Here is a 14,656-nt window from a genome sequence, read left to right as displayed (position 1 = left end):
ATGTTCCACTATGTTACTAGAGCCTTGCTCTGCTGCTTCATCCTCCATCTTCTCCTTCTCTGCATCATTTCCGACTCTTTCGAGTATCCTGGGCATGGCATTTTCCACAACTTCATCATCATCTTGGCGCTGGGAACTTCTGTTTTCCCCAGAAGGAGCTATGTCAGCTTTGTTGCTGGTAGTGTCGACCGATGATACGTCACAAGAGCGATTATCCTCGGGCCCCTCCAAACACTTTTGCGGCTTTGTGCGCTTGCTTCGCCCCATGTCTGGGCTCTGTGGTCTCTTCTTCTGCAGATCTCGCCCAAGTGGCTCTGATGTGCGTTGTTCATCCTGTCCACTGAGGTGTCCTCTGGGGAACATCCCTGAGAAGCGGCACTCGCTATCAGCTCATAGATAAACCACAGACTTAATGACTCCTCCTTGGAGAGGCTTAAGCATAGGCCAGCGTCTGAAACTACATGTGGGTAAATACCTGCAGCACATGTCATAAGTCATTTTGTTGAGAAAGAAGAGAAAACAAGTGTTTAGAACTACTGATAACTTCTGCTACATCTCTGCTATGATATAAGAGCAAAGCATAATAAACAAAAGGAAGGGAGGGAGGAAATGGCATTTTAAAAAGTGAGCTATTAGTGGAAATATTCACTTTTTAGTTCAATACGAAATTTCATTTATCAAATCTGTACTTGTTGTTTTAATGAGAATAATGGACAAATGGACACCTAGATAAAAAACATTCTGACTTTATATTGTGTAGTCTCTCTGAGCATTGCTACTATGTGTTATGTCATAGGTTTCCTTTTATCCAAGATTGTTTTCAGTTTCAAGTTTCAGACCTGTTAAGAACATTTTTTTTGTTTGTTTTTATGACTTTGTACAATAAAGAGAAAGTACTTTCTTTTTTTCCTCCCACCACTTTTAGTTGGATCGACAGTGTTGCTTTAACTAACTTCTCAGTCACAGTGGCAACTTGTAGAATCAACACCATGCAGCTGCGCAGATCTCTGTAATTACCATGCTTTGGAGAGACAGCACAGCAATTAGATGACAGGTCTGAGGCCATGTCATTCTTTCACAACCCAACCAGCTGCAACGCCTGGTAGCTCGGACCAAAAGACAACTGTACATACACCACAGGCATGACCAAATACCCCCCAAAATACAGTATAAATGAATGGTGATGCCATACATCTCTGACTATAACCACTTAAAATCACTATATATATTCACCATTTATTTGGGTGCAAAAAGTTACCAAAATGATTAAATATGGTCATCTTTGCTTGTTGGTAACAGAGGTGCTAGTTGGCTGGGTTAGTAACACATATGTGTGTGTGTATATATATATATATAAATATATATATAGAAAATGAACACACTTGCGCGTTTGTAGCCCAAGGACATATTGACATACAGAAGTGATGCATCTCCGAATTCACTGCATTTATATGGACATTAACCTGCTTGTTGACGCTCGCACTAATAAAGCCAGAGGCATCCAACAACAGTGCTCAATTTTTTACCATACCATAAGTGTTTTCTTACTATTGGACGAGTCATAGTTGACCTCTAATTTCCATTCGATGGCCAGGGACATTAGTCAACTGGAACTAATAATGGTATCGGAAAGGATCTCCACAGTTAAAACAGAAGGCTTGAAGCTCAACTTTAAATCAAGATCTTAAATCAAACTGGACAAAGTAGGATATCTGCACCCTCATACTGCAGCCTCATATGGCACGCATGGATAAATTTACACACAAAGTGGTCCTTGCCTCTATAGCTAACTGCAGCTGCTTTTCTTTGATTCTGCTCATACGCTGTGAAACTACTTTACACAATGGCAAGCTGTAATCTTGGAATAATAGAGGTGGAGTAAAACAGAAAACGGATCCTCAGAAAGAAATGGAAAAGAAGAAGCAAATAGCTTGGGCTCACCCACAGGTCGAAGAATCGGAATGGTATTGTATTTTATGCATCGCATGCATCTACAATGCTAGAAAGGTAACGATCAGCTGGACTACATTTGCAAACAACAAATAATTGCGTTGCCAAGACAAGACAAATATTAAAGCTCTAAAAAATATCTAGCAATAAAGTACCTGTCACAGCTTACTTCAATAGATATATCCTGCATGTGAATTTTTAGAAGTTTTAAGTACAACCTTTAACAAATCAGACATATACGATCATATGAATGTCCTTAGACTAAAGACGCACACATACTGAGCTCTGGGATGTTCTTTGTCATTTGCTACTTTAGTTTAAGTCATTATAACATAACTGTAATGAGTCTATGCTTTAGATCTGGGGATGCTCATTTCCAATTTCATGAGGTAAACTATTCCAGGGAACATATAATTGCCAGCCACATCAACCCACCCCTGCACTTAAGGTCTCCAATAAGCACTTAACCACTCAAGGTGTGTGTCAGCCTGATAAGGGTACGGTAGGCAGAAAAGTATAATCAAGCCTATATGAATATATAGGCTATATATATATAGCAATCACAGGTCTGAATGTGAAAAATACGGCAATGAGCGCGTTGGTTGAATGAACTGAGAGCGTTATTTTTCCCCATAAACATATTTTCACATATTCTTCACAAAAACACAGTGACATGGATATCTAGCCTAAATATGTTCAGTTCATTACATAATACACACCAGATGATGTTACAAAGTCTTAAAAGTTGAAGGGATGGTTGGGTATGGGCCACTCATGTTGATAAGCTGCTGAAATCTTTTTTTTTCTCTCCTGATCAAAACAGCCACAAACAGCACCAGTAAAATATATCCTGCTGTTTAAGGTTGCAAATACAAATCAAATGACATTTGCTAATTTGCTTTCATAAGTTTTACTACAAATTTCATACAGTATCCCAAGCATTTAAAGGTACTTCAACAAATAAAACAGAAACATAAACCTTACCTTATTTGAAAAAACGAGCCACCTGTAGATATCATTTTGCAAGACTGATTAAACCCACATCTCAGTGATGAAAGTGTCTCTATCTCTTATGAGATGCATCTCTAGGTGTACGATTAACTGCCTGGCTATGTTTCAATAAAACCAACACCTCTTTAACTGGCAAGAACGCACAAGTGCTGAACTCCTCATTTCTGACACTGGAAGGACGAGCATGACAGGAGTAGAGCACATCACACAGTAGTTCACCCTCGGTTAAGTAGCCATCCCAACTTCCCTCCCACCCTCTTGCATGCTTTCTTTGCTCTCTCCCCATTTCTCTCTCTCCTGGTGTCCTCTGGCACAGTGCTCCAGTACAAAGCTAATCTGAAGCTGTAAGACTGCCAGCTCTCAGGCTAATTCACTCTTTTCTGCATTTCCACATCTGCCAGTTGGAGGGACTTCCAACTACGCTTGAACTGTTTTCTTCAAAAAGTGTTGTTCGTTTTAATATCAACATATGAGCAACGATGGTTGCCACGCAAGCAGTGATCGTCTGACTTTCTTCTACCTTGTAAGGGGAAAAGTGGCACTCAAATATGTCCCTCTGAGTGCCAGTGATGCATAAAATTTGAGTGAAGTAAAACATATCTCATCTAATTCTAATATTTAAATGTTATCCAGCATGTGAGAATGTTTAAGAGTACTGATTCAAGATTCTTATTTTGCTGGTCGCTTTGACACCATCTAACACAATAACCACCTATTCTAATTCATTCCTGTTTTCAGCTTTTTTTCCATGTCCTTAAACAAAAATGGTACTTACAGAGGTTTCACCTTCCATTCACAGTCATCTTTCCAATCAGCCATTTACCGTTTCAACCAGTCCACGCAAACCAATCATATTAATGGGGGCATGCAAGGCCTATGATCATTATTTCTTCAGTGCCATCCTGTTAAAAGCCTTATCAAGGGCAAGAAACCCTGTTATGGCTTGCTGAGATTCAAAGGCTCCTATTGTGAGCACCCTGTAAAGATAAAATTTTCCCCTTTTCTATGTGGTTCAGACAAATTTCTAACAGATGGTAATGGCAACTGGAATAACAAAAGGTCAACGTGGGGTTTGATTCTGAAACAAAAACAGTCAAAGATCCTGTGACAAAGCTCAAAGAATTCCCACACGATGCAGTAAGACACGTAATTGTCTGCGTGTGTCTGTTTTTCTTTTAAGCCAGATAAAAAAAAACAGACATCACCAGCTGCTGCACGTTCAAATTTTGGAATGAACCAATACCTCATTTATTTGGTAAAGCCCAACATGATTTCTCATAAATGACTAAAAGCCAAATACCACACACAGAAACAAATAGCAGTAGAACATGAAAGGTACTGCCATGAGTGAATAACCTATTAATGCAAATTATGGTGTTATTTAAGCCTTGAGGGATGGGCCCTAATCAACAGAGGGGCCGTATACTCCCAATTTACCTAACCTATACCTATAGGGCCATGTGAAGTCATGAAATGGATCCCTTCATAGAGAGAGAGCGAAGGAGAAAAGACATGAAAAGCTGATAGTTTCATCTCACCTCTTTTTGTGAGGCGTATTTTGTAGGCGCAGACACAGGGGTGGGGAGGTTATGACAAGTCAATTAAAACACCCCAGCATCGTAAAATGTATTCAGCCTTGGGTTAGTTATTATTTTTAAGGCGCCTTTAATATGGCAATGAATGAATTCAAAGCAGTTCCATGGAAGGATGCACCTGTTTTGAAGTGAAACTTTAAAACACAGAGAAATCGTTCAAACATCCAGAGAGGTTCAACTCAACCAGTGTCAAAGAAATGCAAGCGTTATGTTTGTGTGTATGTTGTCTGTACTGTACTGTACTGTTGGACCGTGAGAATATAAAATGAGACTTCAGGGTGATGAAGATCCAATCCGATCCAATGGAATCAGATGAGGGTGGAGCAAAAAAAAAAAAGTAAAATAATGCTTACCTCCCGGAGCTGAACTCTGACTTTATTGATGGCCTTCAACCAACGAACTCTGGATGGGGAAAATGGTAATGGCGGCCCTGCATCGTGGAATCTGGGTTACATGGATTTAGAGAAAGAGACAGAAACAATACCTGAGGTTCCCTTGCATCCTCTTTTAAGGACTTACTGAATTACAATCTGAACAAAAATGGTACCTTTGAAGTTTCAATGATCCTTTCTCTGTAGGAGGGTCATTTTTTAAACCATGTTCTACTTCAGGGGACATCCTGTGCATCTCCTGCTCACTGACAGTAGAATGTCCATTGGTGGAAAGATGCCCATTTGTGCATGGCTGTCCATTAGTGGATGGGTGTAAGCCAGTGCTATGGAAGGAGTGGAAGGACTCCTCCAGCTCTGACCCTCCAGTGCTCTCATGACCAGTCTCGCTAAGCTGGGAGCTGGTTTGGCTCAAGTTCCCCGATGACCCAAAGCGACTACTTTCCACTGGACTACATGACAACAGAGGAAAACATTCAAAATCAGAACGGGTAAAAATGTATTTCCACATATTTTTGTTCTTTATGTTCTCCCACAAGAAAAAAGTCAAGCAGTGGGAATTGTTGCATAAAGGTAAAATAACTTCTTTAATGAATAAATAGTTTAAATGATTATTTTTAAAAACAATTAAATTAGATTGCAATAAACCCCACCCTTCGGCTATTTTTTGTTTTTGCATACACTATTTAAGTGTTTAGTTTTGTCAACAATCCTTAAATGATGAACTGGTTTGGTATACACACACCACAACATGCCCTAATAATGATACTCAACCTTGCCAGGAGGCTGCTGCATGTTGGAAATAACAAAAATGGGAAAAACTGCATCAATGCATGTGCATTATACACCACATAGACTTTCCTACGTTAGATCTGCAATTCTAGATTGAACTGTCTCAAATAAGATCACACTCCACTTAGTGGTGTGAAGTAGTAAATCCCTTTGAAGTGCTAACCTACACCAATGAGCAAATTTTTAAACACAATTACATCTGCATATTCTACTATCAGTGAGTCCCTTTTAAACTTTCCACATATCAGAGTACATGTACAACAATGTACAACAATTGGCAAACCAACAGAGACATGGGGTTGAAACACAGATGGGTGTGGACCATAAAATATGCAGAGGTGAAAGGTGTGCTTGAATTTTTTGGAATTAATATCATTTGTATGGGTAGAATTTAGAATAACTACATTTATATCTCTGGATGAGGAACTTCTGGGTTAAATGTTACATAATAGGATTACTACTTGTTATACACGGTTAAATAACGAGCAAATCAAATCAGAACTCCACGATCAAACAAAATTTGCATTATTTATAATCCTTGTACATAACGATGCTCGTTTTGAATCCGTCTCCACAAATTTGTCATATTTTTGTCAGTTACACATTAACTAGTTAAGTGACGGAGTACAACTAAAAGTAACATCTCAGCAGTTTAGGTTTAACTGAACCATTTGTCATGCTAAAGTTGTTTAAGAATTCTTTCTGAAGAGGAAAATTACAGTTAATTACTGTAACCGTGAATTGGTCACACTTATGTCAACATGTAAATTTTGTTTTCGGAGTTCTGTTCCGAGATGAGATATGACACTGTGGAGAGACAAGACACAACAAAAATGATGTGCTGAACTAGAGAAAATGGACTGCAGAGCTGGACAGGATATACATTTCTGTCAATGGAGCATAAATGGTAAAGGAGGATACCATTTATTATGCTTCTACTAGCCTTTTTTCATTCAATAGATCCCTCTTGGACTGGTTGTCCAGCTGCACTCCAGAAGCAGAACCTGCAGAGGGGTTTGTTTCTACAAGCCTTTCCTTCTCCTTTGGGGTCAGGGATGCTGAAGGATCTACTTCAGGAGCAGAGATGCAAATCTGGGGGTTTTCTAGATCATCTGTGGAACCTACCAGTTCAGTTTTTTGAGCATCAGATGTTGCAACTTTTTGTGCAGTATGTGTCTGACCACTTGTTGATTTGTTGTTAGATTGGGGTTGAGGTGCAACTGGGGCAGCTTGTGACTTGGGTGGCTCTGTTTGCCAGGGAAAACTTATTTTTGATCCAAATAGTGAAGTGGTTGGCTCTTGTTTTCCTGAGTTTTCCTCTTGAAACAGACCTCCAGAGAGGGATTTTAATCCTGATAACAGACCACCAGCTCCTTGTGTTGTGGGCAATGATGAAGCAACTGATGGCATTGCAGGCGAAAAAATGGATCCAAGAGATTTGCCTGCATCACTCTGTGTCGACATAAAACCAAACATAGACTTTGCTTCAGGTTGTTCAGCACTGTTGGGAAAATTAGTATTTGTCTCTTGGGCATTAGGTGGAACTGATTTGTCAATTTCTTTGCTCTCAGGCTCTCCAATAATAACCATGGGCTTCTCATGTATAACCTCTTCATCAACAGCTGTCTTTACTTTCTCAGTGTTATCTACGTGATCGGTGGGGTCATTTGTAGTTTTCATAGGCTCACTTGTGGCTGCAAAAGTTTTTGGACAAGCTGTCTCAGATACCATTGCGCTACCTCTAGTTAAGCTATCAGATTTTACTAGTTCGTTTTCCATCTTATTTGTACTACTCTCGCAGCCAGATGGAGGAACTTTTGGTGGTACATTTTCATTCTTAATCTGTGGCTTTGGAGCAGCAACAGGCGTAGCCTTTGAAGCGGCTGGTGCTGATTCAGAGGACTTGGGTGGTTGTCCCATTCCCCCGAAAAGAGATCCGCCTATGCCTCCAAGTATTGATGCTCCAGCCTGTGATCCTGCAGCTTGACCAGTGGCTCCTCCGAACATTCCGCCAAGAAGAGAACCACCTGGCTGTGATGTTCCTCCAGCTCCTCCGAACATCCCACCCAGTAATGATCCACCACTCTGGGGAGCTGCAGACTTGGTAGTGGATCCTCCTCCAAACACCCCACCTAATATTGACCCTCCAGTAGAAGATGCTGTGGTTTGGGGCCCAGACTGCGGAGCAGAACCTTTAAATAAACCTCCCAGTAATGATCCCCCCATCTGAGGAGATGCTGACTGGGTGTTAGACCCTCCAAAAATACCCCCTAATAGTGATGCCCCAGTCTGACCAGTAGGAGCTTGGGTTGCTGTCCCTCCAAGTCCAAACAACGAGTTATTCTGCTGTTGCGGAGGACCTTCAGTGGGAGCAGCTGCTGGTTTCAACAGGGAAGATATAAAGCCTGTAACTGCATCTGCTGCTGAATCTTTAGCGGCTAGTGCTTCCTCTTCTACTTTAGGAGGTGCTATATCTTGACTCTGATCGCTTAAACTCTCTGGTTGTGCTGGTGCACTGATTTCAGATTCTTTAGACTGACTTGCTTCAGCTGAAGCATTTGACTTGTCAGTACATTGGTCACTCACTTCTTCAGTGAGGCTGCCATCAGGTTTGGATAAGCTTGCTTCAGGACCCTCAACTGTACCCTCAGGTTGTTGTAGACTTGTGGTGGTAGTATCAGTTACACCTGTTGCAGCACTAGCTGGAGCAGTTTTGTTGTCATCAGTTGACTTTGGCAGAGCAGTTACACTTGATGTACTGTCAGTCAAAGCTGTAGGCAGAGTTTTCTTGTCATCGTTATGTGTTGGTGTTGCAGTGGGTGCAGGTGCTCCAAACATTGAAAGCAAACCTTTGCTAGGCATCTCACTTGGAACGGCTCCTGGTAAAATGCTACCCAGAAAAGATGTACCAGTTTGTGCAGAAGCAGTTTGTGAAGATACGCCCCCCAAAATTCCTCCCATTACTGAGCTATTAGTTTGGGATGTTGAGGTTTGGGTGGCAGTTGGTCCACTTGTCTGAGGCATTGTTGATGAGGCTGCTGAGCCTCCAAAAATCCCACCCAAAATAGATGCCCCAGCTTGAGATCCAGCAGCCTGGGGAGCAGATCCACCAAAAAGGCCACCTAGTAGTGAAGAGCCTGTCTGAGGTCCTGCAGTTTGAGGAACAGACCCCCCTGTCTTAGTGGCACCAGCTTGAGGACCCGTTTGCAGAACAGACCCTCCAAATAAACCACCTAGTAAAGATCCTCCTGAGGCTGGTGTTTGGGGTGAAGAACCTCCAAACACTGACCCTAACAGGGAACCTCCAGGCTGTGAAGAGGGCTGTGGAACAGAACCTCCAAACACAGAGAATAAACCTCTGGCTGGTGGATCCTTAGGGCCTGATGGTGGAGGTGTAGCCCCTATTGCTGAAGGCCCAGTATGGCCAGTGGCAGGCTCCGTGCCAGGTGAAGAAAATAAAGAACGCAAACCTTTTCCTGGGCCATCTGAAATGAAACTGGATGCAGATGGAGGATGTGAGCCCGATCCACTGATCATCGCTAACAGACCAGAAGCTGGTGGTTCTTTAGGAGGAACAGGATCCTGGGGTGCATTTGCTGTGCTTCTTTCCGTATGGACAGTAATGGACTCGGATTTGGGTGCATCAGGTGCAACATCTGTATCTTTAATTGTGGCATCTTCTTTACTAGAACTTGTCATAGTGACAGTAACACCAGTGGATGGACTTGCATGCAGTTCACTTGAGTCACAATTAGCTTTTCTACCTGAGAGCTCATTTGACATTTCATTAGCATTTGCTGGCTCTGGGATATGGCTACTGGAAACAGATGACACTTGGGAAGAACTTTGTTGTTCTGGTTCTTTGATGGTAGATGATGAGTTGGGAGATTGCTGTGGTGGCGAAACAACATCGTTAAAAACAGACACGAGACTTTTAGCAGTTACTTTGGGTGCAGTAGTTCCTGGTGCAGAGGACGTGTTTGTACTTCCACTGACTTCTTGTGTTTGAGACGTACCGGGGCCACTAAACATAGAAAACAAATTTTTTCTTGGACTTTCACTAGATGCAGATAACCCGCCCAATATACCTCCAAGAACAGAGGTAGCAGATTGTCCTTGTGATTGAGGTGGTTCATGTGGCATAGATTGTATCTGAGGTTCCCCTCGTTGATGAGTTTGAGAGTGAGCACCTCTTTGTTGAGATGGAGTAGCTGGTGGCTGTGTTTGTGGGGGGCTGGGGTCACTAAACAAGGAGAACAGTCCCGTCCTTGGGCTTTCAGATGAACTTGATGACCCAGACAAAATTCCTCCTAGAAAAGATCCTGTTTGAGCTTGAGACGGTTGTGTGCTGGCACCACCAAACATAGAAAGAAATCCTGTAGATGGAGGGTCTTTTGGAGGAATGGTTCCCTGCTGTGGTGCCTCATTACTAGGCTTTGCCTGATTAGGAGGCTGGGGAGGACTTGATCCTGCAAACATTGATAATAAATTTTTACCAAGTGTTTCCTGTTGAGGAGGTTGTGGAGGCACACTTGGTGGATGAGTTTGAGGCATGGGTCCGGTTTTAGGTGGAGCCTGTTGAGGACTCGGTGCTGTAAACATTGACAATATACTTTTACCAAGTGATTCTTCCTGTGGAGCAGTAGCTGAAGCAGATGTTTGCGACACAGGGCTAGACTGTGAAGCTGGAGTTGATCCTGCCAGCATTTCACCAATTGAAAATCCAAACAGTCCGCTCGATGGTTTATTACCTGCTTCCTGCTTTGTCTGCCCTGTAGGTGGCATTGTTTCTAACTTGCTTACTGCAGGACTTGTGGAAGAAGTGACTTGTGATATGTTTTTGCTTGGACCTTGACTCTGGACTGGCCGAGACATGCTACTCTGATCCATTATTTGTTGTCTCTCAATACCCTTTGATTGAACGGTTGATGAAAGTGAACCCTCTGTAACACTAGGTTTCATTTGCTGTTTTTGCGGTGGAGAGGGCTCATTATTAAATAAGCTGCTAATTGATCCAAAGAGGTTTGACGCTCCTGTTGTCTCCTTGTTTGCAGTGGTACTGCCTGGTAAGGAAGTAGTACTACCCGCTTTGCTTTGCTGATTGGGAGGTGTCTGGGAATCTGGTTTGGTTTCTTCCATTCCTACTGCAGACTTAAGAAAGGTCATGAAGCCTGCCTGTGGTTGTTCAGATGTTTTATCCACTGGCGTGTCAACTGGTTTATCAGCTGAAAGTGTGGGTTGAGCAGCTTTGTTCAGATTTTCTTTTGATCCTAAAGGCACAGAGACACTGGGCTTCGTTGGTGGGACTGCTTGTTGTGCCATGGTAGTCTGACGTGAAAGTCTTGGCTTCTGTGTAGTTTGTGAAAATGTGGAGGGCTGAGTCGCTTGAGTGGTTGTTGGTATTGTTGGCAAAATTCTTCCTTGTGTGATGGCAGGCCTCTGCATTTGTTGTTTAACACTCTCTGGCTGGGTGACAACAGCAGAACGTTCTTCTTTGATGATCTTAGACTTTATACTTTGGAAACCTGCTGACAGAACGTTCTTAGAATTTTTGTCAGAGGCTTGATCACGATGGGCTGTGCTAGTTTTGTCCAGTTCCACCCGAGGTGGTTTGCCCACAAAAGAAGATATTAGGGAAGAAATCTTTTTCACTTGACGATTAGGCAACTCTTCAACTGGAGACACTCTTTTCCTCCATTCTTCCTCTGAAACATCATTTACATGCTTCACGGTCACGGCAGTAGATGAACGCCGCCGTTGGCTGGGTAGATAACAATTATAAAGTACCTGTTGATTTGAAGTTGCTACAGGAGTAGAGTTCAAGGAAACAGAAACCTTTTGAGCAAGAAATGTCTTAACTTCCTGGTTGTTCCAGTTAGGGCCGATGTGATCTCTATTATGACATGAAAGGTCAATAATGTCTTGACAGGGATCCCCATAGACATACCTAGGCTGTCTAGGGTCCATCCTAACTTTGTTTAGTCTGTAAGATGTGAAATCCGCAACTTGCTGCCTTTGTGTAAGAAATGAATTTTCAAACATTTGGGAGAATTGCTCAAGATTTAAATTCATAAGTTGGTTCCCTTTTCTGTAGGCAGCAGACAAATCTAGAGGAGCATTAAGAAGCTGAGGATCACTGTGATCTTGACCAGGAAGCCAAAGAAGCTCATCCTCATTGTAAAGTGGAATTTTAAATCCACAGACTGAAACCATTTCATTGCGCAGCCAAGCACTGGGGAAACTCTCTAATTTCTGTGTATTTCCCCATGATTCGCCTTCTGGTGCACATGCATAAACATATTCACCTGCTGCATCTGTAAGCAAGGCATAAATATACTCATGATCTGTGTAAACAAAGTAGCCACAGTCACCATCTTCTGCTGGCCACCACATTCCTTGCTCCAAAAGAGCAAGCCACTGCTGATACCATTCAGTGTCTTCAAGATAATGGGAGTCTTCTATGTCAATATTGGGACCTAGAGTACAGGCTGAATCTACTGGTCTATTCAAATTAAATGGACCATGACAGCTTGGGCCATTACTGTGAACATTTTGTAGATTTGCATTATCCATTCCATGGTGCCAGTTAGCAGAGTAAGATAAACTTGGTGCAGTCTCCTCGTAATAGCCTTCATGATATGAAATGCCATTCAAACTGTAAGAACTAGCATCATTAAATGAATGCCATTTTCCAAGTTTAGCATTACTGTGCTTAGTAGTTAAATTCAACACACCTTCCTCGTTAGGAGAATAGGTAATTTTCCCCAAATCTTCATAACTGTTCCATAATTTTCTTTTGGGATATGGATCTTCACTTGTGTATCCCTCAAACAGATATGATTCCGTATGTTCTTGGTGATGTGCAACACCTTGCCAATATGTATTGTTAACTGTCTGATTGATATTTAAGGAGCTACACTGAGGAGTAGATGCTGGTAATAAAGTACCTTCACAGCTTGGTCTGTACCCTTGATCCTCTACCTGGAAATTATAATTATGTGAATCATTCTGAAATTGCTGCCATAGGGCACTTTCACGAATCCACTGGTTTTCGTCATAGGAGGGACTTATGCCATATGCAGACAACTGACCTTGATAATAGTTCTGACTTGTTGCTCCAAACAAGGAAGGACTGCTTCCACCTATATGTGGCTGCAGGGTCATGACAGGAGAAGTGGTGTGGTTCTGCACAAGAGAATGAATATTCCCTGTACTATAAGCCACTGGGTTAGTCAATGGCAGTGAGCCAGAGCAGTATAGCCGAGATAAATTACCTGTGCTAAATGAGGAGTATGTTGCCTGACTCTGAAGACATCTTTCAAAAGTAGCTGACGTTCGTAAGTCTAAACTCTCAGCATGAATTGACACAGGTGAACTGATTAAAGCATGTCTGCTCTGTCCTGGATTGAGAGTACCTGAAACAGATCTCTGCAACCGATCCCTTCCAAAATCTGAGGTAGTGCTTTTTAATACACTTGAATGTAAGCCCGTGGCCTCAGTTGAGGGTGACTGTTCTGTATTCTGATTGGACATTTTTACTTGTTTGTTACAAGGGTCCTCAGTGACATTTTTGCCAAACAATCCAGAAAAAAAGCCTTGCTGGGCAGTTCCTGGAATCCTCTGCTCTTTGTCTGCATGCTCTTGAGAGGACTGTTGTGTTACATTAGTAATCAACTGTTTCTGCTGTGGAGTTTGCACTGTCGCTGTAGATATAGTGGTGTTCTGTTGTGGCGATTGTTCTATTGATGTCTGACAAGTTGTGTCACTGCTTTCAGATGCTTTTGTTAACTTGTTAAACAACCCAGAGAACACTCCCGACTGACTCGTCTCTACTTGTGATGGGCCAGTCTGACTACATGGCACGTTTACTTGTTGCTTTGTTTGAGTCTCAGTGACGTTTTTGTGCTGTTGCTGTGGAGTCATATTTTCGGGGGATTTAAACAGGCCTGAAAACAGTCCACTGGCTTGAGTTGTTTTGTTACTTTGCGGTTGACTCTGGCTGGAAACTGGATCATTGTTGGCTTTTGTTTGTTCATGATTAGTACTTGGGGGAATTACATGCTGTTGTGCCGATGGTTGATTTTGCACGTTTATGGTATCCGCTGAAGGAAATTTGAAAAGACCAGATAAGAGGCCACCTTGTTGGGGTGGTGGTTGCCGAAGTGGAACGGTTTGTTGTCGAGTAAAGCCCGCCATGGTTTTGTTCCTGAGATGAGGATTTAAACCTTGAGTACTTTGTTGGGTGACAGCCTGTGTTTGTTGAACATTAGAATGTTGATGAATTGTTTGACTGGTTGAAGTATTCTCAGAGGACGCAAATTTAAGCAAGCCAGACAACAGCCCCTTTTCTTGCGGTTGTGTTTGCTGAGTTTCACTTGAGGTCTGGTGCTGACCGGGATGATTTCCAGGGATGTGCCTTTGCTTTTCAGCTTCAGATGTTTGTATATTTTGCTGGATGTTGTCAGTTGATGAAAATTTCAATAGCCCTGAGAGAAGGCCACCTGTCTGTGGTGCAGAAGAATTTTGTTGTGGGGCAGGATGATGAGGAAGCTGTGGGGGATTATTGCTCTTGGGTGCCTGCTGAGGCACAATACCAGATAGTTCACTTGAAGAGCCAAATTTAAGTAGCCCAGATAGTAGTCCTCCTTGTTTGGGTTGATTAGCACCCATGTGAGAGACATCCTCAGCCGAGTTCCCTTTAAAAAGGCCTGAAAGAAAACCCTGTGATTCAGGCTGATTGGGAGTTTGATGCTGCATTCCTTGAGGGGTTCCTGTTGGTTTCTGATTTGATGTATGCTGTGGGCCAGGTGGCACCTTGCTGTTCTGAGATTGCTGATTATGGGTTAAATTTTGGGTTGAACCAGAGGGAGCAGAGGAGGGGTTAAATATGCTGGAAAGCCATCCTTTCTCTGTGTTTTC

At 42.4% G+C, this 14,656-nt stretch overlaps 1 protein-coding gene across 2 annotated transcripts in view; it reads right to left on the bottom strand.

Moving 5' to 3' along the window:
- LOC140276642 (protein unc-13 homolog B-like) overlaps positions 1-14,656 on the bottom strand; it is a 57,974-nt gene that overhangs the window by 20,088 nt on the left and 23,230 nt on the right. For both annotated transcript variants that reach the window (XM_072371422.1, XM_072371423.1), the window contains exons 9-10: positions 5,104-5,397; positions 4,910-5,000 (exon numbers count right to left, since the gene is read on the bottom strand). In XM_072371422.1, coding sequence (XP_072227523.1) covers positions 4,910-5,000; positions 5,104-5,397 — 385 coding nt within the window. The remainder of the gene's footprint in view (positions 1-4,909; positions 5,001-5,103; positions 5,398-14,656) is intronic.

Source organism: Leuresthes tenuis, unplaced genomic scaffold (assembly GCF_036924035.1).
Source record: "Leuresthes tenuis unplaced genomic scaffold, fLeuTen1.0.hap1 SCAF_19, whole genome shotgun sequence".
Lineage (NCBI taxonomy): Eukaryota > Metazoa > Chordata > Actinopteri > Atheriniformes > Atherinopsidae > Leuresthes > Leuresthes tenuis.
The sequence above is the reverse complement of the archived record's forward strand: the minus strand, read 5'-3'. Positions and strand labels throughout refer to the sequence as shown.